We start from the raw sequence: 26,418 nt of genomic DNA on the forward strand, positions 1-26,418 counted from the left end.
ATATGGATATGCCGCCGCCGCCGCCGCCGCTCCCCAAGACCCTAGCATGTATTATGGAGGATATCCTGGATATGGAAACTACCAGCAGCCGGGAGCTTACCAACAGCAACCGGGAGCTTACCAACAGCAACCAGGAGCATACCAACAGCAACCAGGAGCTTACCAACAGCAACAGCAGGTAGAGTAACCTTAGTTTATATATTTTTAGTTCACTGAATAAATAAGAGCTCTATTCAACCAAGGCTTGGCTAGCAGAGAGTAAGCAGTCGGACTCTTAGAAGAACAAGACTCAAATCTCATCCTGTTTTCATTTTAGTTTCCTGATTGCTGGTAATATAATCCGATGCAAGAGATGCTTCAGGGCATTTTCTATTGCTGGGTGTATTAATTCTGGTGACTCGAATGATTTTGATCTTTAGTCAGCAGTGGTGTCATTTGATCCTTTTGTTTTATAAGTAATAATGTCTTTATGTTCTGGTATGTGCAGTGATCTGCTTACACTGTGGTATTGATGTGTGAGGACTGATGTTAATCGGTAGCAGAGCAATCCTAGGTTGCAGTTCACTAGTTGCATGAACGTGCTTGGTGTTTGGAGTTTGGCATTTTCACATTTGTTCTAGTGTTAGCAGTGTTCTGGGCACACCATATGGGGAGGGGCATCACTGCATTCTGATATGATCATGGTTTTGTAATGTAATGGTGCCTCAAAGTTTGCACTATTTGCCTAATGGATTTTTCGCACTCTTGGCTCTTTAATTACTTAAATTATGGTTTACTTCTTTATTTATTTATGGGATGTTTCTGTTGTTTTCCATGCTCTCCGAGGTTTGTGTCTCGTATTATTCGATGATGTGGTTCTCAAACGCAAACTCTGCTCTATTTTTACAAGTTGTAGCTTTGTCTTATAGTCTCATTACCTCATGTGCTTCCTCATTAGCTCATACTCTTATTCCACACCAGCAGCTCATAAAATCATAGCAATTTTTTCTATTTTCTTTGTTTTCTTCTCTTGCAGATCTAAAAAATCGCCGTAATAAAATTAAAAAAATATATGAACGACTCTCACACCTAGCTGAGCTGGACTATGCTCCTATCCCAGAATAAAAAAAATAAAAAAACTGGTTGGGGGCATGGTTATTGATCGCCAACTGGTTTGGCGGATTAATTTGGGGTTAAACTGGTTAGGATTTGTTAAAAAATCTAGTGTAGTGTAATAACTTAGTCAAATGGTTGGCTTGGCGGATTAACTTGGGGGTTAAACTGGTCAGGATTTGTTAAAAAATCATCTAGTTTAATAACTTGGTTAAATTTGTTTGACCTGACGGGTAATGTTTTGTTTAAATGTGAGATTCGAAATTATATATTTTATATTTTTATAATGTGAGGTAAAAAATTTTTTAAAAAAATATTTTAATTTAAGAGAGTAATATAATATTTTTTTAATGTGATATTTAAAACTTGTTAGTATATATATTTTATTTTTATAAGAAAAAAAAAATATTTTTTTAATGTGAGTTTTGAAATTTATTAATATATATATTATGTATTTTAAAAAAAAAATTATGTTTTTTAGACATGAGATTTGAAATTCATTAATATATATAAAGAAAAAAACTATTTTTCAATGTGGGATAATTTTTTTTTATTTAAATACTTCAACTTAAAAGTTTAATATAATATTTTTTTTATAAATCAGATCTTATTAAATACTTCAACTTAAAAATCTTATTAAACTCGGCTGGGGTTTGGCCTAGCTAAAAAGTTGGGTCTCAGGTTTCATTGGTCAACTCGGATCAATCCAAAAAAATTAAAAAAAAATTAAATTTTTAATATTTTATATGAAAAAATCAAGAAAAGATCTATATAAATATAGGTTATATATATTATAAATAATGAAGTTTAAAATAATATTTTAATTTTTTGTATCCCACATTAAAAAGATATTATGTTAAGCTTTTAAGTTGAAGTATTTAAATCTATTTTTTTTTATCCTCCATTGAAAAAATATAGTTTTTTTATTGTGAACATAAAGTATATGAATTAATGAACTTCAAATCTCACATTGAAAAAATAACTTTTTTTTTGGAAACATAGAGTATATATACTAATGAGTTTCAAATTTTACATCGAAAAAACATAGTTTTTTTCTTATGAACACAGAGTATATATACTAATTGATTTTAAATTTCACATTAAAAAAAGATAAATTTTTTTTTGGGAACATAGTATATGTACTAATGAGTTTAAAATCTCATATTAAAAAGATATTATGTTATCCTTTTAAGTTGAAGTATTTAAACCAAAAGGTTTTTTTATCTCACATTAACAAAAAATAATTTTTTTCTTAAAAATATAAACTATGTATATTAATAGGTTTTAAATTTTACATTTTAAAAAAACCAGGTCTCGCCCTGAGTCACAGGTTGACTTACTGGGTCAATAGAGTTTAGTCGGGTCATTGTACCAACTAGTCTTTTGACAAAGCTAAACTGGTCCAGCCCTTAAATCTTTGATTAACCCACCAGGCCAGTTTAAGTTTGATAACTATGGGTTTAATAGCTATGATTGGAGGTGGTGAATTCCTTGTACATCTAAACATGATGCATGAATACTGTATTTATGATATTTGCTTTTCATAAAGAAAACTAATAAACTATATATTAGTGGTAATGCTGTAATTTCATAAAGATTAATTGGTTATTATATTAATCAAGATAAATGTGATCTTTTTATATTTTTAGTACAAGTTAATGACTAAAATATACTATAAATCAAAATAAATCTATTGAGATTTAGGGGTTAATTAGTTATATGACTTTTGTTATGATGTGGGTCAATGTTTTTGCATAAAAAATATATAAAAAAGTTAAGATTTAAGAGTATTTAGTTTTTCTATAAAGGTATACCCAAGAACTTTGGATCTGACTGCAACGTCTGACTTAAAAATAATATTTATAATATTAATAGTAATATTAAATTTGCATGATTCAAATTTAAGTAGGTCTGACTGCAATACCTGATCCAAGATCCTTAGACGTGAGTCTGACTACAAGGTTGTGTTATAAAAGTATGATAATTAAATAAAAAAAAATTAATATGAAGAGTTAATCTAGTTGATTTATATTTTTTTTCTTTATTAATTTTTTTTTCAAATTCATTCTTTAATATTATAACTATAACTAACATAATTTAATCTTTCACCTGAAATTAATTAAACTAAAAAAATTAATTAAAAAAACAAAGAAAAAAAAATCTATAGTAAAAGAAAACTAATGAAGAAAAAAAAAATAGAATGAACCAGGTTAACCTTTCAAACATGACATCCGTGTTATAAAGGTTATAAAGGTTTGATAATTAAATTAAAAAAATTAATATTAACAAATTAAATTAAAAAAATTAATAAAAAAAAGAAAAAAGCAAAAAGAAAAAAATTAATTTTGGTAATAAAATGATAACTTAGGGACACTTTAGTATTTTAATAAGCTTAAAAATATTAAAAAAATGGTTGGTATATGTGTTGTATTTGTGAGCATGTCAAGTAGCTTTTGCATGCTTTTAAAGGTGTGTACGACGATTTAAAGTTGCAGAAATTAGTTGTTTATAGAAATTGACTATTCATAATGACATTAGATTTCTTATAGTGTTGTTTTCTAATAAGGTGGTGCATGTAATGTTTTGTATGGTAATTTGATCTTGACTACCTTTATTTTCTTTCTTCTTTCTATTTTCCTTGAAAAATGAGTTGTTCAATGAAAAAATCTATGCTATTCTTTTATTTTGTTCATATTTCTGATTTGATTTTTTTTAATGGTTTGATTTTCATCTTAATTTATTTTTTAAACTTTAAATTTGTATCACTTTTTCTCTTTACTGAAACGTTATTTTTCCTTTTATTTTGTTTTTTTAGATTTATTATTTTTTTATCTTTTATTTTTCTTTTATAAAATTTATGATTTTTTCAATTGCATCCTTAAATCAAACATTTCTATTTTTCCTCTTATTTTGTCTTTGTTTAGAATTTGGTCCTCAATTTTTTAGGATGTTTTTTTTTGTTTGTTTTGGGGTTTTTTGTAACAATTTAAATTTGTTTTCAATTTTAGCCTTGAATTAGAAATTAAGGGTCATGATTTTTTCCTACTGGGTTACATCGGTCTTGTAATTGAGATCACGAGTTTAACAGACTAATTTGATTGATAATAACATTTTTTTTCTTATTATTTACATTGATTTTATTTTTTTATTTTATCATTTAGTACTTTATATTTTACCTTTTTTTTTAATTTTTTTTATTATGACCTTATAAACACGTTGTGGATTTGACAAGGGTATTTAGGCTAACTTGGGTTATTTTCTCCTCTCTTTTTTTTTTTTTATGTTCTTCCTAGTGCACTTGATTGTTTTTTTTTAATAAGTGGTTTTTTTTTCATGATCTCTCTTTTTTTTTGTAGTTTTTTTCCTTTTAATAATTTTTTTTGTCATTTTATTTGACTCACCTAGATGTATTACGTGAATCATAATTTTTCTTACTTTTTTGAAATACACTTACACCCTTTTAACATTTATTTTTAATGATAAGACTTTGTTCCCGTGCGGGCCACGAAACTAGTTTCTCACTAATCGTGCTCGTCGAGGAGGCCAGAAAGCTTGAGGAGAGAACTGCGAGTGCTGCTGTAGGAGGAGCCTTTTCATTGCTAGGTAGGGATTGTGATGAGAGTCTTTAAGAGTTCAATATCAATAATATTAGAGGTAGCTTTTGAGTTTTGCTTCAGATGAGTGTTGCTCTCACTTTTGGTGCCCAAATGCCCATTAACAAGCTCCCTTTTCTTAATTCTTTAAGTTTTCCATTCTTTTTCTATGTTTTCTTCTTTTTTTTAATCGAACTATGAGAGGTAGCTTTTGAGTTTTGCTCTCACTTTTGGTGCCCAAATGCCCATTAACAAGCTCCCTTTTCTTAATTCTTTAAGTTTTCCATTCTTTTTCTATGTTTTCTTCTTTTTTTTAATCGAACAGCTGCTTAAATATTGCTGTAGTGCATGAATTTTTGCCGGCACCTTCAATATTTATTCGGCTCTTTTAGATTGTTAAGTCTTGTCTTCATATGATTTGGGATAAAGTTGCTAAGAACATGGAACTTACGCAGGATTGTGTGAAGGAAATATTAGCATGGGTCTTGGGGAAACGAGAAGAATGGTTCTTCCTCTGTCTTCTTTCACTACTTGGTTCTTTCTTGGATCATGAGACGGTGATTTCTTAATTTCAAATGGCTATTTTTGGCAACAATGTTGCACTACTTCCAAACAATTTCCACCATTCATCCACCGTAAACAAAATGTCTTATAATACATATTTTGAAAAATAATAATCGACTAAAAAATTTATAGGAGCAAGGTCGAATGTTACATGATCTTAGGACTTAGCTCAAGTAAGAGTTGTTGGCCGAGCAAAACTTTCCTGGAGTCTTGATACAATTCTCTCTCTTTCATTACGTTTTTGTTTGTGACCTCAAGCTTTTCACAAAAATTCTCTCCACAATTCTCTCTTTTTCATTACGTTTTTGTTTGTAACCTCAAGCTTTTCACAAAAATTCTCTCCATACAAGGAAGTAAGGTTAAAAAAATAACCCGTAGCATGAAGGTTGGAATGAAGATGCCTATCCCATTGCTCCTTGATAATTGTTGTACAACCTTATATGAGGACCAGCAATTTTCACCATAATCAAACACTAATCCCAAAGTTTGCTATCCAAGATAATATTTTGCTAACCTTTTTTTCTCCAGGTACAGATCTGGATACCTTATGATCTGTGAAAAGCTTGTTAGTTGCCAAAGCTTGCAGGTCAAGCTAGAGCACATGAATATTCTTCTTTGTTAGGAAGGAGGTTGCGACGAAACGATTTGGTCTCGGACGCACGATCTCTCCCCAAACAAATCTAAAAACTTAACCAAGCTAAAAGGCATTGATGATTGTCTACAAAAACCGTCACCTTACATGAACGTGATGCGAGGCTTTGAAAGTGAATCCTTCAAGATCAAGTTCAAAGAGAGAGCCGCACAAGGAGACCAACGAATATTAACATACCTAACGTGTACCAAGTTCCTAGCTTTTCTATAACTAGATGCTTTATCAGCATACATAATTATTAAATAAATAAAAAAAAGAGAATCTGCATCACTAATGTAATACAAGAGCCAAATTCAAAATTTTATTTGACATAAAAGTCCTGACATTATCGATCATTTAAACTCTCTCTCAGCAAGGAGAATTAAAAAGCTGGTAGCAGCATGCACACAATTCTCAGAGCCATCAAAACATAGATTCCAGCTGGTACAACTAGAAATCACGTGATCAGTGCGTATCACAAGTAATCTGTATAGTGCTGTTTTTTCTTCAGATTCTTAAAAACAAAGAAGGAAACATACAAAAAAAGTATGGGAATTGGGTAAGGGGCAGAGAAAAAGAAACTGCTCATCTAGGCAAAATTGTAGGTTGAGGTGAAGGATCGCACTGTAGTAAACAGGATCTATGAATTCATAGAACTCAACAACTTCAGGGCAAGAGCTTCTTGGTCTGCAAGTGAAATGGAATCAGTACTTATGCCTGCATTATCTTTACTTTCTGTCATCTCAGCATTATCACTATCACTATCAAAATATATCTTTGATCTTTTAAGCTTTCTGCCCTCTCCTTCTGAACCAGAAAGATCATCCTCGCCTTCTCCATCCTCCTCTAAACCCATAGATCCTATTTTCCTCTTCATCTTTTCCTTAATCCGTTTCTCCCGGCGGCGCTGGCGATCTAAAACTTTATCTTCCTTGTCCACATGCTTCATTTGTTCCCTCATCTTCTTATAGTATTCTTCTCTTTTGTCTGCAGATGAACAACAGATTAATGAGAAAACAAAGGCTGACCAATGCAAAGGACAATCTGTTTCAGTTAGACATTTTATCTTTGGCAGACAGCCAATCAAAACAACTATGATCCATAGCTTATATGTGTTTTTAAACTGTCAAAAAACCCTAGCAATGTTTTCAGAGCTAGCAATAATCACGCTGAAGGCCACAGAAAAGGAAAGCAGTACTTTGTTTCCATGCAAAATAAGCTAGTTCTGTCCGGGAATATCAGTCAAGATAATTCATCCCTGGAAATTCAGGAGAAGTTACCTTGGTCAAGCAGAGATGAATTATCAACATTCTTTCTATCAGCCACTCTTGCAAGTGGAGGAAGTGTATTGCCTTCTTCATCAAAGACAACCCTTGTCCCAACCGGTCTATGGACATTGATCTTCAACTTCTTTTTCTTCAAAACTCGTGTTGCTGGCCTGCAAAAACAAAACCAGATCCCATTATTAAAGATAAAAAAAACAAAGGTTTAATCCAATAAGATTTAGCCTAGTCATACAATTCATTCAAAAATAATTCCAATGTCTTATTCCATTACATTTCACAAAAGAGGAATAATTCCAATAAGATGCCACATTATTGCATCAATAAGCATGTGTTTGGTATTGTGCTGTAGAGTGCTTTTCAAAAGTGTTTTTCTTTTAAAAATGCATCAAAATTAATATTTTTTCATTTTTAACACCTGCACATCAAGATTATAAAAAACACTAAAAAAAGCATTGATTTGATGTTTTTTCAAGGAAAAAGCACTTAAAAGCAGAAGCAACCGCACTTAAAAACAGGTTTAATGGGGAAATTAGTCATTTGGAAATCTTCAAAAGCTGCTTGTAGTTAATTCTTATATCTAGAAGCACCGTGGCAAAAACATATTTCCATATTTTTTAAGAAGTTACTTACACAAGATCTTCAATTTCGCCTGTTTTTGCTTCACTCCCATTTAGAGCATTCTTTGTTTGAAGAAAACCTTTGTCCATGTTCTCTTCCTCTGAATCACCAATCTCTAGATTCTCCTTTAGTCTGCCCACACTTTCTTCCCTGAAGTTACCAATATCAAGCTTCGCACCTGGTATCTCTGCAGCATCCTCCTTTTCAGAATCTTCTGATTCCAGAAGAGCAGATTTTCCAAATGCCTTTTTCCCTTTTATTTTCTGGTTCAGAAAACGGACTTTTGGGGTCATAGGTAGACCCAGTGAAGCTGAAAATTCTTCAATAGATAGCTTCAACACATCAAACACTTCTTTGTCCTTCTGTATATGTATAGATCGCAAATATGTTATGAAGGCTCTCTGAGCTAGCTGCTGCATATCAGGATACTTGACTAGTAATGCTGACAACAATCCAGAAACTGGCTGCAGTCTTTTTGTATTTGCCTGAGAATCAGCATAAAAGCATGTTTAGCATCATGAACCTATGCATATAAGGGACTCAATGCTGTAAACACAAATTAGAGTCAACCACCATGACTGATTATTTCAGGTAGTAAACCAATCAGCAGATCTACCCCTCCAAATTGAAATAAACCAGGTTAAGATAATACATTTTTCAATTAAGGCACCCACCTTAATAAACTGTACGGGAATTTTTGCTGTTTGCAATTTTTCAAGCATTTTCATTTCTGAAGGCATCAGAAACAAAACCGACCTTCCTCCAGCCAGATAGCGTGCTGTGCGACCAACCCTGTGTATGTAGGATGCAACATCATCTGGACAATCTACCTATAGAAGAAACAAGTTCTAAGAACCTCATCATTGGGAAAGATGTGCCAGGGCATTGTCTCAAAAACAAATATCTCACCTGGACAACCCAGTCAACTGCCTTATTAAAATCAAGGCCTCTTGAGGCTACATCAGTTGAGAAGAGAACTGAATGACTTTCGCAGAACTGAGAATAAATTCCCATCCTTCTCTCCTGCTTCATCCTTCCATGGAGACACTTCAATGGGATTCCAGGCCGTAGTTTCTTAAATGCTTCAAAGACAAATTTCACCTATCAAATGGCGCAATTCAGAGTTGTCAAGAACAGTTGTAACTGGGTTGATTATGAAACTAGGAATTGTAGACAAAAACAGAACAAAAGAGTTACATCTGGCACACTTGAAAAATTGACAAGTAATGCTTCCTCAACTACCTATGCCTGCCAAAACATTCAATTATATTTCCCTGTCTACAACACCAAATCTAGAAATTGCCAGGTTGAACAAGATGAAATCATCTCAAGCTCGAAATACATATGCCCATACCAATGCACTTGTCAATATAATTTAAAATTTGAGTGATCCATTAATACTCAGTTAGCTATAGCGTGCCATAAACAAATTAACTTAAGTCGATGGAAGGAACCATCCAGGATCCAAACCCAATCACACACATGTCTACTATGAGTTCCTACTGTCTTATTCAGGCATTGGCTACAGCATGCCCAACTAGTAATTGAAGAAGTGGCTTTGTTTCACAACCAAATACAATGGCGGTATTAAATCAACATCAAACACCCTTATCCACAGAAAAAATCACTCGCTTCTCAAAGGAATACTGACAAGTTACCTGTTTGCAGCTAGAAAGAAACACAAGAATTTTTGAGTTAAGATGAGCTTTTACAAAACTCCACAGCATATCTAGCTTCTGCTCAAGAGGAACAATCATTGCAGTTTGCTGCAGGCGGTTGGGAGTTGCTGTCTCAGCATCTTCATGCACACTGATATACTCTGGGTCCTTCAAACTCAGTCTTGCAAGATCCTGAATGGACTTTGTTTGAGTTGCAGAGAAAAGCAATGTTTGTCTATGCTTAGGTAGCTGTGCGACAATTGCATTCAGAGTCTTTTTAAATCCAACATCAAGAATACGATCTGCCTCATCAAGGACCAAAACCTGTTCTATGGCCAGCAATGCACTCAAATCAGCTAAGACAAAACAGGATCTAAATTTAATTCCCAGACAGCAGGTGCATAGGCACAGGAAAGAAAGATCAGTATAGAGTTCATTGGAGCAAGATTAAGTAGTTGGAATGGTTCGGAGTGGAGAAAAAGTTAGAGAGCATTTTTCCCAGCAGAAAATGAAAGTAAAACATCATATGAATGTTAGTTGATACCAAGTGAAAGTAACTAGATTTGGAAGCTAATTTCATGTCTCTCTCTAAAACAAAAGTCTTTTGATAAGACATTGTGGATAAGCACAGTCTCTTGTGTTATCCATGTTTTGAATATGAAAATATAAAAAAAATGACAAGCAAAAAAAAGAAAAAGAAAAAGAAAAAAACAATGACCAGCAAAAAAAAAGAAAAAGAAAAAGAAAAAAACAGTCATGTTGACCTGAAGCTGTGAACAATCAAAATTTGGAGTCTCGTCCATATGCTGAAGAAGTCTTCCAGGAGTGCAAACTAATATGTTCAGAGCATTAACATGTTCTTTCTCCATTTCCACTTCCTTTCGACCACCAATGAGTAGTCCAGCACTAAAGTTATGGAACTTCCCAACAGTTTTCAATACATCAAAAAGCTGCCCTGCTAATTCCCTTGTTGGAGAGATAATGATGCCGCCTACTCCATCCTCAGAACCCCATCTTTCTTTATATAATTTTTCCAGAATCTGAATTCCAGATATAAATCAATAAATATGTAGAAACATAAAAACATCAATTCCATCATCCAAAAAATTCTCTATTGAACTGCGAAACAAGTAATAGTCTAACCCTCAGATTTAAGTGCTCAAGTTAAGCATCCCTGTATTGTTCAATTACTTCTCATTTCAAACTGACAAAAGAAAAACTAAACTACACTAATTACTTCCTAAAAATCCATTCTTTTCCCGATAATTAATCTGTCAATCAAAATACAGAAGCACAAAACTAAACTGTACTAACTTTAATAAGAGAATCATAATAAAAACAACCAAAACAAGCCGAACCCGTCAAACTTAGAGCCGAGAAAGATATAACACCCATTCATCTCCCAATTATCAATTTTTTTCCATTCCGTGCCACCAGAAAAGGCATCTGTCGACCCTAAAAATCCATTCTATTCCCAGTTCTTTTTTTTTTCTTCCTATTTTGCAACGCCAAATATCTGCCACTGAACCACACAAGCTCAAAATAAGAACCACACTAGGTTTCTTCCCCCCACTTTTTTCACGAAAAAGGCAACAAAAGCAAGCAAACCAAACCCATAAAACTCAAAATAAAAATAAAACCAACTCACAGGAATAATAAAAGCGAGTGTTTTGCCAGACCCAGTTTTAGCAGCACCAAGAATATCCCTTCCACAAAGAGAATGAGGCAAAGAAGCCCTTTGTATATCAGTCATTTTAGAAAAATTCGCTCTCTTTAGCCCATCTTGCGTTCTCTTTGACAAAGGCAATTCCTTGAACATTGTAGCCCCTGAATATCTTGAAAATTTATCATCTTGAAGGGGGCCAATTGGTGCATCTTTTGGTAGTGGTGGGAGTGATAAAGGGTTGGTCCCTGAGTCCGGTTTTTGTGAGTCTATCCATTGGTTTAGCTTGGAGATTTCTTCCTGTTCTGCTTCATGACGATCCCTTCTTGTTTGTTTAGACTTTGGTTTTGATTTTCTCATCGTGGAAGCTAACTCTGGAAGTTGGAGAGACAGAGATAGATGAAGGCAATAGCTAGGAGAAGATTCGATGGGTTAGGGTTTTGTCAAGGTTTTGCTTTTCTTTTGTATTTTATTTTTGGTCTCGAAGCCACGTGTGTATCTACCTGGAGACACGTGACAATAATTCAGAGCAACTGTCCCTTCCCCGGCCAGGTGTAAGAAAAAAACAATTTGAAGTTCACTCGGTTAATTTATTAATTTTTTTTAAATATTTTTTATTAATCGATTAATCCATTAAACCTAGCCTGAGAATTAAGGCGAATAAATTTAATAACAATGCTTTAATGTTATTTTTTTAAAGGTATTTTGAATTTTAAAGTTAATTTTTCATATAAATATCAACTTTTAATTAGCTTATCCATATAGTTGATAAAAAAATATTTTCTGTTTTTTTATTGGATTTCAACTTTTGATAATAAAGTGTAAATTATATTTACTTATTAGTTGAGTTGGAAAATTTGTTTTTTTTTAAAAAATTAGATTTGGTAAGATTAAAGTTAGCTTGTTAGTTTTTTCATTGATAATATATTTATAGTTTTTAAACTTAATTTGATGAGGCTCGATTTAAGACATAGGTTTCAAGTTTTGATCAAATTATAAAGTTGTCGAGTTATTTTTTTAAATTAAAATAATATTATTTTAATAAAAAAAATAAAAATTAATGAATTACAATTAAATTTTTAATCGGATCAGGTTATTAGATTACTTTAAATTTTACTCTTTTTTTTAATTTTTTTTAAATCTTATCCAATTCCAGCTCCAAATCAATTGGATGCTAGTTATATTTATTGGACCGGTTTCAAAACTATATTTACATCTAAATAAAAAAAGTTAAACACATGCTATTTCTAATTTAAAGAAGAAAAATATGTACCTATAATCGTACTTGATTTTTTATTTATTTATGAGTAAATTACAAGCATTGTATTATTTGAAAAGTGTGAAAAAAAACTAATTTAAAAAATCTGTTTTTCATATCTGTTTTTAATTTTATAAATTCAGAATATCTAGTACTAATTCAATGGTGTATTTTTTTAATTATTTGAGTTAAAACATCAATATTGATTAATGCATAATCTAATATATAAACTTATTTCATCTCCAAATAAAAAATAAAATGGCCTTTGAGTATATCTTATGATTTTGGGAAATTTTATATAGGTATTAAAAAGTTGTAAAATCGTATATATATAATATTTTTCAAAGAACAGCAATAAACCTTATAACTATTGACAAACACTGTACGATTCATCCAATAAATGAATTTACAAACCTATAATAAATTATTATCCTTAGCACATGCATACATGTGTGTCAATAAAGTTTTTAAAATTAATTAAAAACATAAAAAAATATTATATAGAAATAAAATTTGAATAAAATAATCCATAATATATCAAATATATAAGATATAAATGTAAATACATATTTTATTAAAGTTTCCATTAAATTCTAACATAATTATATAATTATTAGGGGTGATCATTTTTATTTTAATTTATTTTTTTTTAAAAAATTTGAAACTGAATTGAAATCGGTTCAAATCATTCATTTGGGTTTAACTCAGTTCCATATTTAAAAAAAAAAATTGGTTTTTTTTATTTGGTTTTAGTTCGGTTCATGTTGGTTTTTTCGGTTTCAAGCTTATAAAATCAAAATCAAACCGAATCGGTCGGTTTTTAAAATTTTTTAATTTGTTTAATAAGCTTTTTTTTACAATTTGATGTTTTTGATTATTTTTTTTAATTTAATTGATTTTTTAATTTTTTTTTCTCACCCTTAATGATTACTATTATCTTTGTAACATTCACAAATTGTTTTATTTTAATTTTTTTAATTTTATATATATATATATATATATATATATACCTTATTCTAAAATCAAATTAAAGAGTCCCCTTTGAACTATTAGCTGGCATTCCCTAATATATCATTGTTTATCTTCTTTTATTATATTTTCATTTTTATTCTCTCTTAATCACTGTCCACGATTCTCTCTCCCCATAATTATCTCCCTTGTATTATTCAATTTACTCTTTATAAAATTCTTTTGGTTATGTGTGTGTGTCAGGAAGTTAATATAATAATTTAATAAACTTTAATTATATTTTAAATTTTAATTATTAGCTTTTATTAAATATATTTCTAAGTATTTTTACTACTCAAAGTTTGTAGTTATAAATATTTATTTAATAAAAGAGATAACTATGAGAGGGAGACATAAATAAAAGATTTTAAAAAATAAAATTTTAAAGAAGTATTAATAATTACACTTTAGAATCATATGATTTTTTTTATATATTAATATTAAAAATAAGAAAATGTTTTATATACAACATTAAAAAAAAGCCAACGAAAACTCATCACACAAAACAGCAGAGACACGATCACGTACAAAGAACACACAAGGAAAAAAGCATCTCTCTATTTTCCAGTTTCCTTCCATTTTTTCCTTTAGATCTCTCCCGCCATCTAGCACAAACTCTTTGTAAGAAAAACTTACATACACAAAAGTTTTATCATTGTTTTTTTCCGGTACAAACGGAGATGGGTTACAAAAACAGTGCAGAAGCTGAAACAGAGGCATGCTTAAACGAGGCTTTATTGTTTGCTACTATGTGTATAATTGGACTCCCTGTTGATGTGCATATTAGAGATGGTTCTGTCTACTTTGGGACTTTTCACACTGTTTCTTTTGACAAGGAAAACGGTGAGTGTTTTCTTTTTTCAGAAGAAACGATTGCTTCTATTTAGCATTGGTTTCTGAATTACTTGAAAGTTATGATTTTTGTTCAAAATGGTATCTGGGTTCTGATTTTTGTAAGCATTCCTATCTGGGTTTTGGTTTTATTGAGAAATAGTTATGGTACCTTTTGTTATGGATGGGAACAGATTGGATTCTGATCTTGGTTTTTGCCTATTGTCTTAGCATATATTTTGTTTCTGTTTCTGTTTTGTAATCTATTTAGTTAAGTAATGGAGGGTTTCGCTGTTTCATTTGTTTAACATAGACTGAATTTGGTACTCTTAGCAATACGAGTCCATAAAGATTGGAAATTCATTTATGAAGTCAAGTTATGGACTTTGCGTAGGTATTGTTTTGAAGGAAGCAAGATTGACTAAAAAGGGAAAATCCAGTGCAAATGTAGGTAATGGGAGTGTGATAGAGACACTTGTAATTCTTTCAGTTGATATTGTTCAAGTTGTTGCTAAGGTATGCAACTCTTTCTTTTTTAGATCTCTGTTAGTTATGAGGAGTCAACATTGGAGAGTCTGCCTAATATGCGTGCTTGATTGTATGTAGGGAGTTCTATTTCCAGCTGATGGTGTCGCTGCAAATATATCTGGTGACAATGCAGAAGCTGCTGTAACCAATGCTTCATCTTCTGAGATTGCAGTGAGTGAGGCAAAGAAATCTAAAATGTTCACTGTGGATAGAAAGAAATCTAATCAAAACAGGTATTTTCTTGTTTTGGGTTTGGGTTGGAAGGATTGGTGTTAACTGTTGAAATTTAATTATAAGTTGTAACAATTTAAAGTCATATCTATTGGTTTACTTTTCTTTTCCATGTTGCATTCATTTCCAAGTTGACTTTTAGTTATATTTTGATGGTTTCTCTAGGGCGACATTTTTTTATTTCCATGGTTTGTACATAATGTGCACCACTTTAGTGCCTTATGCATGTTTTCAGACACATATATACTATTGTTGAGTAATTAAGAGATAACAACCTACTTTTTTCCTTCTGTATTAGAACAGAAAATCAGTTGAGGAAATATTTCACCATCCAAGCAATATTCCTTTTCTTTGGTTATATGAATAGAACTCTTCACTAATTGTACCTATGAAGTAGGGGTTCAGCCAAAAACAAGAATGGTTCTTCTCAAGGTCTTATGGTGACAAGAGCAGGGAAGGATCATGAAGGGAGAAAAATGCCACCAAATGACATAGGAAATGTCATGGAATTTGAACATGGGAAAAGAGATTGTGTAAATATCTCAAAGGTGAGGCTTCTATTTTCTTTTTCTTTTTTGTTTTGTTTTGTCTAATAGGGAAAGAGTTTTGTAAGCTTGTCTTGATACTCATCAAAAGATATCTGTAAATGATTTTAACTTGTGTTTGATTATTAGCATTTCTGTCATGAGAGACCTGTATCAGCAGCAGCATAGTCAGCTGTTTATAATTCTGACAGCAGGTTTTTAGTTTAAGATGGCTGTGCTTTTTTTTTTTTAATGCTACCTAGGATGCATCTAATTGATGGTTTGGATGATTTGATGGATTGGCACATGGCTTGAAGGGAATCCTTTCAATTACTGGATAAATGAGTCAGTGGTAATTAATATATGTAGCAGGGATACATTATTTAAGATGCTTGTGTGTGAGAAAGAGATATAGGTACACTTTTCACTTCTTTTCTTTTTAACTTTTTTAATTTCTGTTTTGTGTACGAAGAGAGAAGCTTCTTCCGGTGAATCAGTTAATGGAAGGTATAAATTAAATTACCAGCCTTTTCCAAGTTTCAAGTGATATTTACTAAGTTTAAATTATTTTCTTATATGAAATTCCTTCTAACTTTCAGATTCCTGTCCATTATTTTTTTCTGACAGGCAGACTGGAGAAGACTGGTCACAGGGGGAGCAGGATCTCTATAAACATAAGTTCGAGTTTCAAAGGGAAAAGAGTGTATGTCTTGACAGACATAGTTTATTTCTTTGCTTAATGCCCTATGTTTGTAGAAGTGGAAACTATTTGTCTATTGAGTGTTTGATGTATATTTTTACTTGTGCAATTGATTTTTGCAGGCTAATGAAGTTCATAGCCCAAAGGCAATCAGTATATTTTTACTTGTGCAATTGATTTGTGCAGGCTGATGAAGTTCATAGCCCAAAGGCAATCAGTAAGTTCAATTTCCATCTCTGGGTCTAATTACTTGTTCATAACTTAGTAGACAGGTCTGCCTTAATATTGTGAATTTCTTTCACGAAAAGAAAGTAGAAGAGGAGGCATGCATTCTTTCAGTAGTGAATAGTTCTGATACTACCAGTGGATATGTTTGTAATAAAATACTCATTATGTATATAAGACTTCGTTTCATGGTTTTGGGCTTTTGTATCAATTGTATCATATTGTACATAACATTCATGCGAATTTAGTGGTTGCATGCCATTTTCTGATTATTTTTCTTTATCATTACAAGGCCCTATGTTGAGATGCATCTAGGCCATAGTTTTTCCGTAAATTGCTAAGCTTACCACTACTCCCTGATTTTGTCTTGTATTTCTTTAAATGCTTTTGTTGGTTTTGATTCTTGTTTTAATTGCTTATTTTGCTAACATGCAGCAGGGCCTCACCTCAGTGAAGCAAAACCCGTTGCAGAAGGGCGAGTAACAGTGAAGCTGTTGCCTAACGATGTATCTTGTAATTCTCCTGGCAAGCTTATGAAGCCAGACAATCAATATTGTAGAAGGCCTGCTTCTGTGGGAACCACTTCTCCTATTGCTGTTTGTGCAAGTGTTTCAACTTCTTCCAATCCAACTGTTGATGTTCCTTCAGAATCACTCTGTAGTTCATTAGCAAATTCTACTGATGCAGTCTCTCCACGAATCTCAGAATCTAATAGAAGCTCCAAGGCAAGAACCTTGTTTTTACCTTTTGGTGCCTACCTCTGTGTCATCTCACTTCCTTTGACTGTCAAATTTATATGGCAGTCATCAGGTCACTGGCTGTCTCGTCAGTGAATCATATAATTTATTGAACCAGCAATTTTTATGAGTAAACTGAAATATTTTGTTGAATAGTTACTGCAATTCATATCGGGTATAGTTTATAATCCATACCACAAGCATTGGTAGAAATCATTGGGTTTAGATTACATTGTAGTTTCCTAGGAATTTTGGAATATTTGCAAGTTCAGTTTTATAATCATGGTGATGTTTTTGACATTAATTTTCTTTCAGGCATTCAAACTCAATCCAGGAGCAAAAATTCTCTCCATCTTTTTCCAATCCTATATCAGCTACTGCTCCAGCAGTGCCAACAGCTGCAAGCATGGCTTACATTCCAAGCAACTCTCCAGCGGTACCTGTTGCTGCTGTCCAGCCAGAAGTTGGGATCCCTTTTGCACCTCGTTCATCTGTCCCTGCCAAGTACCCCCCCTATAGCAACTTGACAGCTGTAAATGGTGGCAGTGGTTCTCAATTTTTGCAACCTGTATGTGTTAGCTAACTTTTAGTTTCTTGCTTATTTAGTAACTGATATCTATTCAAGTCACTAGAAAAAATCAGGGAACTTTATGGTCAGCTCTTGGAATAATTTTTTGGTTGAACTAGCCCAAGCTAAACTAAATGACTAATTGTCAAGAGAGGAACCCTCTATTAGTTCTCAAAGGGTTTCATTTTGGCTATAGGTTGTTGGACACATGGGAAGCAGAGCACAGCCACAGCCACTTAGATATTCTGGTCATTATCATGCTGTTCAGGCAGCACCAGCATTTGTGCCTCCAAATTCTCAATCTGTAAGTAGAAGGAAGATTCACGTGATATCCTTTGGGCAGTTTATTTCTGGTTCTCCGTTTGTTTTATTGTTGGATTTGGAGATTTGTAACTTTATTTTCTAATCTGGTCTCTAATCTGGCTCTCTGTTTCTCAAGGTCATGGTTGGACAACTGGGGCAGCTCATGTATATTCAGCCAGTTTCTCATGTAAGATACCGGATCTGCAACATGAAATAATTAAAGCACTCTGATGTTTGATAGTTACAGATACAACTAACATGTGGTTTCTGGGTGTTGTAGCTTGTATTTAACTATTACTGTGCTAGGAAGCAATTTAATCTACATTATGGGGAGGACGGTTTTAAGTCATTATCTGATCTCGAGATAGTTTCTAGAATCAGCCTTGAGCAGTACTTCTAAGCTTCATACTAATTCTTAACATCCTACTGTGATTTACTTTTCTAACCATCTATATAGTTGGCTTCCTCAACCAGTGTAACACCATGCTACTCTTAACATGGATGCTTTTATACTAGCCATGTTATAATAGAAGAATGCTTGTGTGTGTCACTGATCTGAAGCTAGATAGCTAATTAGCTAAGATTATAAATATGCTATATTATGTGTAGGAAATTGCAATTATTCGTATCTTATGGAATCTTGCATGTATATCATGAAGGTCTAGTGGCAGGCTTATTTTCTTGTTTTTCGTGCATAACTTCTTTCTCTTTTTCAACACTTCTGTCATTTTTTTTGTTGTTGGAGCTGATCCTCTTGCATTGCAAGTCATCTTAAGCTTTTAATTTCTTCTCTTCCCTGGAGTTCTTATCCAAGTAGATTAAATGCATGCTATACTTCTCTGATTGTTTCATTGCATTTGTACCATGAAAGGATTTGGTTCCAAGTGCAGCAGCCATATCATCTGTATCTGCACGTCCTATGTCAACTCCTCACCAAGTACAATATCCTAAACACCAAGGTATGAGAAAGGTATTCCTTTTATTGGTTGGAATTTTTCATGTGCTATATTGCAAGAGATTCTGGTTTCAAAAGTTTGCCATTGCACTTGCTGCCATCAATGAGGCTGCACATTCCAAGCAAGCTTAGATTTTTTATGTTACTGAATACATGGAGGGACAACCTAACTGCTAGGCTAGCAAGTCAGGATAACTGTTTCAAAAATTAATGTTGAAAATTCCAACCTCTGTCAATGTCCGCAAGGGGTTGATAATCATTATGTGCAATGATAATCAATATGTGCACAACCATTTGAGAAACTGATTACTTTGAGTTTCGATTTAATGAGAAAACTTAAATTTAACACTACAAATCAAATATAGGGAAGGTGATTATGTTCTTGCTGGTGCTTGTTTTAGAGCTCCAACATATTCACACACCCCACCCACTTGCAAAACACACAGAAAAGAAAATGAAGAAAAATATTTCTTGAGCATAATGTAATTATAGTGGCAGTGCTAAGTCTCAGCATCTCTATGTTTTTCTGTGCCTGTTTATCGAGTCTTTGAATTTTTTTTTTTTGATATTGCAGGAAGTGCAGCTGGCCAAACCTTGCAGCTCTGCGTGGCTCCAACTTTTGTAGCTGGTGGACAACAACCATTTGTAATGCCAAGCCATATTCCTTTTCTTCAGCCACCTATCCCTGCAATTCACCCCATTCCAGTCCCAGGATCCAATATTCTTTTCAATGCCAAGTTTCCATGAGTATATTCCATAGTGAAATCAAGATTCTTTTTCGTAAACAACAAAATTTTGATCCATAGTTCTACTGAAAAACATCGAGCAATAGGCAATTATTTTCATCCCTCATTTTCAGGTTCTAACTCATTTCAATGATTTCTTGTGAAACCTGATTTGAGAGATTTTTTATTTGATGATCCATGCTGTAAGACATGATGTAGGGGTGGTTTTCTGTTTTGGCGAAGAATTATGAGAAGTTTCCCTCCCGGTAGGAGGAAGAATTGCATCTTGAAAGGTGATAATACAGGCCCAAAGGTGTAAAGTGTACAATATTGAGACAGGCAACAGCTACAAGGTTCTGATACAAAAAGTCGGCAGGATAATTCATTTCATTTTTGGCTTAATTTAGCAACAGTTTTGGGGTTCATGTAGTGCAGATTATTGCTCGTTTGTTTTTGTTGCTGGAAAATGTTGAGCGTCATCTTTTCCATCGGCCTAAGGTGCTGCAAAGTTTACCATCATTTGAGTGAGAAGTGTGAGATTTGATATCACTGGAGATTTATTTTCATGGAAATTACAATGTCATCTCTTCCCTTTTGTTCCTCTCTCCTCTTGTCATGGAATCAATATTATTAGTAGCTCTTTTGAATAACATAAAATTTCTATCCAGTGAGAACCTCAACCTGGAATATTATTACTCTTGGTACCCAAATTACCTAATGTGAACAGCTTACAATGCATTTTACTCCAGATGAATACTTGCAGATCATGCAGTTCCTGAAATACCAACACTGCGCCACCTCACTAAAACGAGTGAATTAAGACACCACAGGGACAGGCCTTAATTTTCCACGTCTATTTAAAATTCTCCTTGCTAAATCTTTGCTCACCCGTATCTTCCCGTTTACCCTGAAAGATCGCTTTTAGCAAAGTCTACCTGGCACTAGCACAGCTAAAAGCAGGCATAGATGATACAATGATAAAAGCTGAGGCTGTATAAATGTCTAATAAGAAGCTATCCTTCAATTCAAACTGTGAATAAATTACAGTTCCAAATGCTAACAAGCACCTAGGTTTCCTTTATAACTGTTGTCGCTACATGGTGTCGGGCGACGACTTCACTTTTTTTTTTGTTTTTTTAAAATAAAAAAAAGAATTTAGTTTTTATTTGATTGGGGAAATAAAGATTTTTATTGGAGTCGTCATCTAGTACTTTGAGGGAACTAGAAATCCAAAATTAGACACTGGTCCCAGAGATTCGGGTACTGGGTTAGTTATGATTAAGGGAAAATAGACACCACCTTTAAAACATCCATTCAGAGAAAGGTTACCTTTACTTGTGTGCTTTTCTTGTTTGATTCAAATGCTATTATATTTTGAGCTTATTTGTAAATTTTTAACATGGTTAACGTCAGTCCCTAAAAATAGGAGACACGTTAAAAATGACATCAGTCCCTAAAATTAGAAGACTTTGTTTAAAATATCGACGTTTATCCCTAAAAAGGAGAGTTACGTCTGATTTACCAAAATAAATAATAATGGACATAATCCATATGTGGTATTTAATTTTTTGACATCGGTCCTTTTCTGTAAATAAAAGAGACGTGTCGACAAATAATATTTATTTTATAAAATAAAAATTATTTTGATATCATTGACAAATAGATATATCAATTCTTGAAAATTGGGTTTTTGACCCATGAACAGTGATATGATAAAATGGGTGTTAAACCCGCGTCGTTATTTATTTTGGTTTATTTTTGTTTTTTTCACATGCAAAAATTTACAAGTATTTATATATAAAAATATCAAAAAATACCATAAAATATCATAGAAAATTACCCGAGTACCCCTGTATAGGCAAAAGACTGAAATACCCTCGGATTCATCGAAAGTTTACGAAAATGCCACTGGCGGCGCGTGTGGCTCACGCGGCGAAATTTTCCGGTGAGATTCCGGCCAAAAGATGGTAAATTCTGGTAGATATGAGGATGAGGATTCTGATGGTGGTGGTATCTTTGGCCGTTGATAGTTGAGGAGGGAGAATCGACGACTTGAAGGTCGATTGGCCGATGACGGTCGCGACCTTTTTCCGGCCAAAATCGCTGGTGAAAAAGTGTAAAAAGACCGGGGTTTTGCTTCAGAGGAGGCGATTCACGTTTATGTGGTGGTTTAACGGCTTGAAACGGCCGGAAATGGGAGATATGAGGAGAGAGAGAGAATCGCCGGCGAGAGGAGAGAGAATCTCTGGGTATTACTACGGTGTGGACGAGTGTATGGTGCACTTGTGCGTCTGAAGCCTGGAAACCGTTGGATCTCAGATGAACAGATCTTGCGGCTGTGATTGGTTTGATCTTCAAGTTGATCGCACGGTCAGGATTGAATAGGCTAAGAGTTGGTGTGGCGCGGTGTACCGAGTACTCGGTACACATGCTGACGTGGCGCAACAGGATCGAAGGACAGATTATTTGAAAGGACGAGATTGAGTTGGGTTTTAATCTGGTGTGGTAAAGCCTATTGTATCCTAAGAAATCAAAGGGCTCAGATCTAAACACTATTACATCTAATGGTTGAGATATTTTTGATATTTTTCAATTTATTTAAAAAAATTTAATATCTTACTGGGTATAGAAAAAATATAAAAAAAATAAATAGTACCCAAATAATAATTCCTTTTTATTTTTTTCTTCTCGTGTGTCTGGCTTTCATGGGCTATTTATAGACAATGAAATCAGACAATAATTCAGGTGATTATGAAAATAATTACGGGATTGTTAAAATTTTCAACTTTCATCGATTACTATTTGTCTTATTATATATAATAATACTAAATAATAATAATAATATTTATTTATAGGGGTAAAAATTAAAAATTCAAATCAGTATTATAAAAGTTTTTTATCCGCTAAAAATCAATTTTAAATTACAAAAAAACTTTTTTATATGGGTATTAACTCAGTGGACCGGGTTTTTTGACCAAAAATACCAGTTTTGACTAAAAATAGTCTAAAACTCATTTTTTATCGCGGTCGACATGGTGGGACCCGTATTAACCCAGTGGACTCGGTTTTGACTCGAAACGGCCCGAAACTCATTTTTCATCTTAGTTGACATGGTGGGACCCGTATTGACTCGGTGGACTCGGTTTTGACCGAAAATGACGGTTTTGACCCGAAACAGCCCGAAACTCATTTTTCATCCTAGTTGACATGGTGGGACCCGTATTGACTCGGTGGACTCGGTTTTGACCGAAAATGATGGTTTTGACCCGAAACAGTCCGAAACTCATTTTTTATTGTGGTCGACATGGTGAGGCCCGTATTAACCCGGTGGACTCGGTTTTGACCGAAAATGATGGTTTTGACCCGAAACAGCCCGAAACTCATTTTTCATCCCGGTCGACATGGTGGGACTTGTATTGACCTGGTGGACTCGATTTTGGTAGAAAGATGTGGTTGACTCGAGAAAATATATTTTAGACTCTTTTTTTTTATATATTTTTTATATTTTTTTGTTATGAATAATAAGATAAAATAACATTCAAACAATTTTAATGAATCTAAAATTGGTTACAACAACTTAAAGAAAAAATAAATTAAAGTCTTTGAGGAGACAGTCTCCCACTTTCAAGCAAAGATGGATCTTCTGTGGCCTCTACCTAGTTTATGACGCTAATTATCTATAGAATTGTACAAGCCTAGCAATTTGTTCTCGGGAAACATGTCAGATAGTCCAGAACCAGCAGGTACACCATCTGCCCGTGCCCTGATCTTAGAAATACTACTCCATTCACTTCCAACCTCGGTTTCTGGGCTTTTCAAATTATCTAGTTCAATCTGGAACCTGCAGCTGGCTCCTCAGTCTGAGCCATCAGAATGTCATGTTTTCCTGCAAAACCTTCTTAAGGTTCAATGCCAATAACAAGTCATTGATTTTGGTACATGACAGATAATTGAACAATTATTTTACCTGCAAGAGCTGAGTCATTTTTCCAGTCTTGTAGTCCTCAGAAGGTATAGATGCAACTGCAGGATGGCTGTCAACAATAGGCTGTAAAACTTGCAGCGGTTTAACAGACAGGGCCTGTTCTGTGTCACTGCCATCCTTTTTTTCCACAATACCAGAATCTTCCACAGGCAAGTTAACTGCTAAGCTGCTATTAGTCTCTGTTGATTGTGATGGAGCATGAACCCTCCTGATGACTTCAGTTAACAGTTTCTCAAAAGGCATATGAGTTGCTTTCAGCGGGCTGGCTTCTGATTCATGTAGTCCCCCTGCTGGATTTTGATTTAAGGGACTTGTTATCACCTGGTGGTTATTTTGAGATTGAAATTGTGTAATCTCATTTGCTGGTGTTAATCCATTTGATGAATGAGCAGCATCTAGAACCTGCTTGCCTTTTGAAGGCACCAGATGGGCAGTTTGGTTTGTGGCACCATTTGATAGATTGACTGGCTGAAGTACAACAGGAACTACATTGCCTCTTGATATTGTAGGAGTTTGGGGTACCACTGAAAGCACCTGCTTACCTTTTGAGCCAACTGGATCAGCATGGTCAGCATGAGCAGTTCCATTTCTACCTCTAGGCTCAGGCTTACGGGTGTGTACCTGATTATTGCTTTCTCTTGTAAGGGGAATCTCATTCCTTCTGATCATTGGAACATCTGGGGCAATATCATTTTCTGGATTAACAGGGATGTGATGTCCAGGCTTAAAAACAACACCCCTCAAAGTGGTTTCTGTATCACCAACCCTAACATTCAGCAAATATCCAGCATCAAATGTTGCTTCTATGACACCATACACTGACTGGCCTATCATGGCATCAATTGCATTGTTAACTGGACCTACTTGATGTGGCTGATTGCTATTGACCACTCCAAATCCAGGAGGAGCATGAGCATTCTCTCCATGGTTTAGGTTTTGAATCCCTGGAACATGTGCATTCGCCTCATGATCAACCTCCATTTTAGGGTACTTGCGTGGACGACCACGCCTGCGTTTCAGAGGGACAATTGCTGAAGCATCAGGATTATTCCCTTGGTTTGCTTCACTCATGTTCAGTATAATTTCCTGCCTTACCCAAATGATCTTTTATTTGTTTCCCTCCCTGCAGCAAAAGGACAAGTATTTAGTTTGCGAAGCAAATTATGCCAACCATGATGGAATGAAGGCAGTAAAAGATGAAACATGTGCATTAAAAAAAAAGCATTTAAGTTCTACAAAAAAATGTACGATATCCATTATGGAATTCTAGAGAACCACTAATGTATGCAGTGCGGTAATCCCGAATTTGGTATATTTTCCACAACTGAGATCCTCAGGCCTTAAAAAGGATAGGCAATAAAGTGGGAGAATACAAGTCTTCTGAAACCATGTTTAGAATGCTCAATGCTTATATACTACATGTTGATCATGTCTAGAATAAAAAATGTTGATAAACTTATCGCTTTAGCTCAATGAATCATGCTAGAAAAAAATTGAAACAAGTTAATACCTTAACAAACAGAATTAACACACCTGATACGGGAATGATCACTACTATACAATACATAGGATATATCTTGAGTTGAATATCAGAAGGTTTAATTTCATACTCTCTCATAATAATTGGCTGTCAACAGTTTCAAAAAGCCAACTGAATTTGACTTTGACCAATTGTTTTTGAAATTTTTATCGGTTTCAAATCTAAAAAATCAAAATTTAGAAAGTTTCAATTCAGATTTTTTATAACATTTTTTTTTGAATTTTTAATCAAAATAAAACTAAGGAAAAAATTATTATGGGATAGGGGGAGAAGTAAATACTAAATTCTGCGAATTAGGGTGCTCAAGTCAAAGAACATGAGCAAAAATTTTCATAGATAGTCAAGAATGAAATTGCCTAACTTATCCAAAACTATATACGACAAGCTTGAATACCAAGATACTCCAAAGCAATACAACAAAACCATACACATTTCTATTTTCTTAATTTGTAATTTAGCAATTAGTGGTATCCTTGGCCAAGCTTGCACAAATCAAGGCAACGTCCCCCTCCCTAGTTTGGTCAGAAGCATACAATCTATGTTAGGACTAGAGGTATCAAGGGGAAATAAATCATCATAGCCTAACCTTAAAATAGAATCACACCCTAATCCAAAACAATACACACTCCAACTAGGGCAACCTCTATGTCACTAGCATACATGTTTCTATTACAAAGTTTCCATATGTACAAGCAATCCCCTGAAATTATATGGATGGTTCAACAAGATGAATCAATGCCGCAATTGTGATTTTTGATACATAGCCATAATGCCTCATATTTTTAACGAACCATATATAGCACCTCATTTTAAAAAGGGGATTGTTATTATTATAATGTTGTCTGCATATAATTGTCATGGACCAATTTGGGATTGTTATTATTATAATGTTGTCTGCATATAATTGTCATGGACAAATTATTAGATCAGTGTATGCGCACAACATTTGATATTTTTAACCATTCACATACATGAAATAGAACCCATGGAAACATGACACAAACGTAGACAGCAACTGCAACCATGATTTCACGACACATTGAATAATTAACTTACTATCACTGCCATCATTACCTTCAAATCTATAGTTAATTCCATTTTTCTATAAAAGACAATATCATCTGTATCCAATGGTTGCCAACTTCACCAAGGGTTTAACGTTTTTTTGACATGGTGGGATTCGATACTAATGAGC

The 26,418-nt window shown here is 33.7% G+C and overlaps 4 protein-coding genes across 10 annotated transcripts in view; 2 read left to right on the forward strand and 2 right to left on the reverse strand.

Moving 5' to 3' along the window:
* Positions 1-903, forward strand: part of LOC105115193 (polyadenylate-binding protein RBP45C-like) — a 5,609-nt gene extending 4,706 nt beyond the window's left edge. For 2 of the 3 annotated variants that reach the window (XM_011012019.1, XM_011012020.1), the window contains exons 7-8: positions 10-178; positions 488-903. In XM_011012019.1, coding sequence (XP_011010321.1) covers positions 10-178; positions 488-490 — 172 coding nt within the window. In that variant the 3' untranslated portion in view covers positions 491-903. The remainder of the gene's footprint in view (positions 1-9; positions 179-487) is intronic. The other variant, XM_011012018.1, reaches the window with a different exon arrangement.
* Positions 904-6,254: 5,351 nt separating this feature from the next.
* On the reverse strand, positions 6,255-11,558 carry LOC105115199 (DEA(D/H)-box RNA helicase family protein). The gene is made up of 8 exons (XM_011012028.1): positions 11,091-11,558; positions 10,207-10,482; positions 9,443-9,766; positions 8,694-8,885; positions 8,459-8,614; positions 7,797-8,269; positions 7,161-7,318; positions 6,255-6,867 (listed from the first exon to the last, which is right to left on the reverse strand). Exons 1-8 carry the CDS (start codon positions 11,463-11,465, stop codon positions 6,521-6,523), a joined length of 2,301 nt encoding a protein of 766 aa, XP_011010330.1. The 5' UTR covers positions 11,466-11,558; the 3' UTR covers positions 6,255-6,520.
* A 2,294-nt stretch (positions 11,559-13,852) lies between these two features.
* On the forward strand, positions 13,853-17,690 carry LOC105115198 (polyadenylate-binding protein interacting protein). 3 transcript variants are annotated; one of them, XM_011012025.1, is made up of 9 exons: positions 13,853-14,214; positions 14,597-14,718; positions 14,809-14,963; positions 15,359-15,509; positions 15,958-15,992; positions 16,113-16,188; positions 16,372-16,402; positions 16,846-17,135; positions 17,463-17,690. In XM_011012025.1, exons 1-9 carry the CDS (start codon positions 14,052-14,054, stop codon positions 17,664-17,666), a joined length of 1,227 nt encoding a protein of 408 aa, XP_011010327.1. In that variant the 5' UTR covers positions 13,853-14,051; the 3' UTR covers positions 17,667-17,690. The 3 variants fall into 3 exon arrangements, with proteins under 3 accessions (XP_011010327.1, XP_011010328.1, XP_011010329.1); XM_011012026.1 differs by having other exon boundaries at positions 16,849-17,135; XM_011012027.1 differs by lacking the exon at positions 17,463-17,690 and adding an exon at positions 17,263-17,446 and having other exon boundaries at positions 16,846-17,120.
* A 5,603-nt stretch (positions 17,691-23,293) lies between these two features.
* On the reverse strand, positions 23,294-25,011 carry LOC105115196 (uncharacterized). Of its 3 annotated transcripts, none has more exons than XM_011012023.1 (2): positions 23,666-25,011; positions 23,294-23,593 (listed from the first exon to the last, which is right to left on the reverse strand). In XM_011012023.1, the coding sequence occupies exons 1-2, from the start codon at positions 24,752-24,754 to the stop codon at positions 23,567-23,569; spliced, it is 1,116 nt and encodes a 371-aa protein (XP_011010325.1). In that variant the 5' UTR covers positions 24,755-25,011; the 3' UTR covers positions 23,294-23,566. The 3 variants fall into 3 exon arrangements, with proteins under 3 accessions (XP_011010325.1, XP_011010324.1, XP_011010326.1); XM_011012022.1 differs by having other exon boundaries at positions 23,294-23,596; XM_011012024.1 differs by having other exon boundaries at positions 23,294-23,584; positions 23,666-25,010.
* Positions 25,012-26,418: the final 1,407 nt, after the last annotated feature.

Source organism: Populus euphratica, unplaced genomic scaffold, assembly GCF_000495115.2.
Source record: "Populus euphratica unplaced genomic scaffold, PopEup_1.0 scaffold651.1, whole genome shotgun sequence".
In the NCBI taxonomy this organism is placed as follows: Eukaryota; Viridiplantae; Streptophyta; class Magnoliopsida; order Malpighiales; family Salicaceae; genus Populus; species Populus euphratica.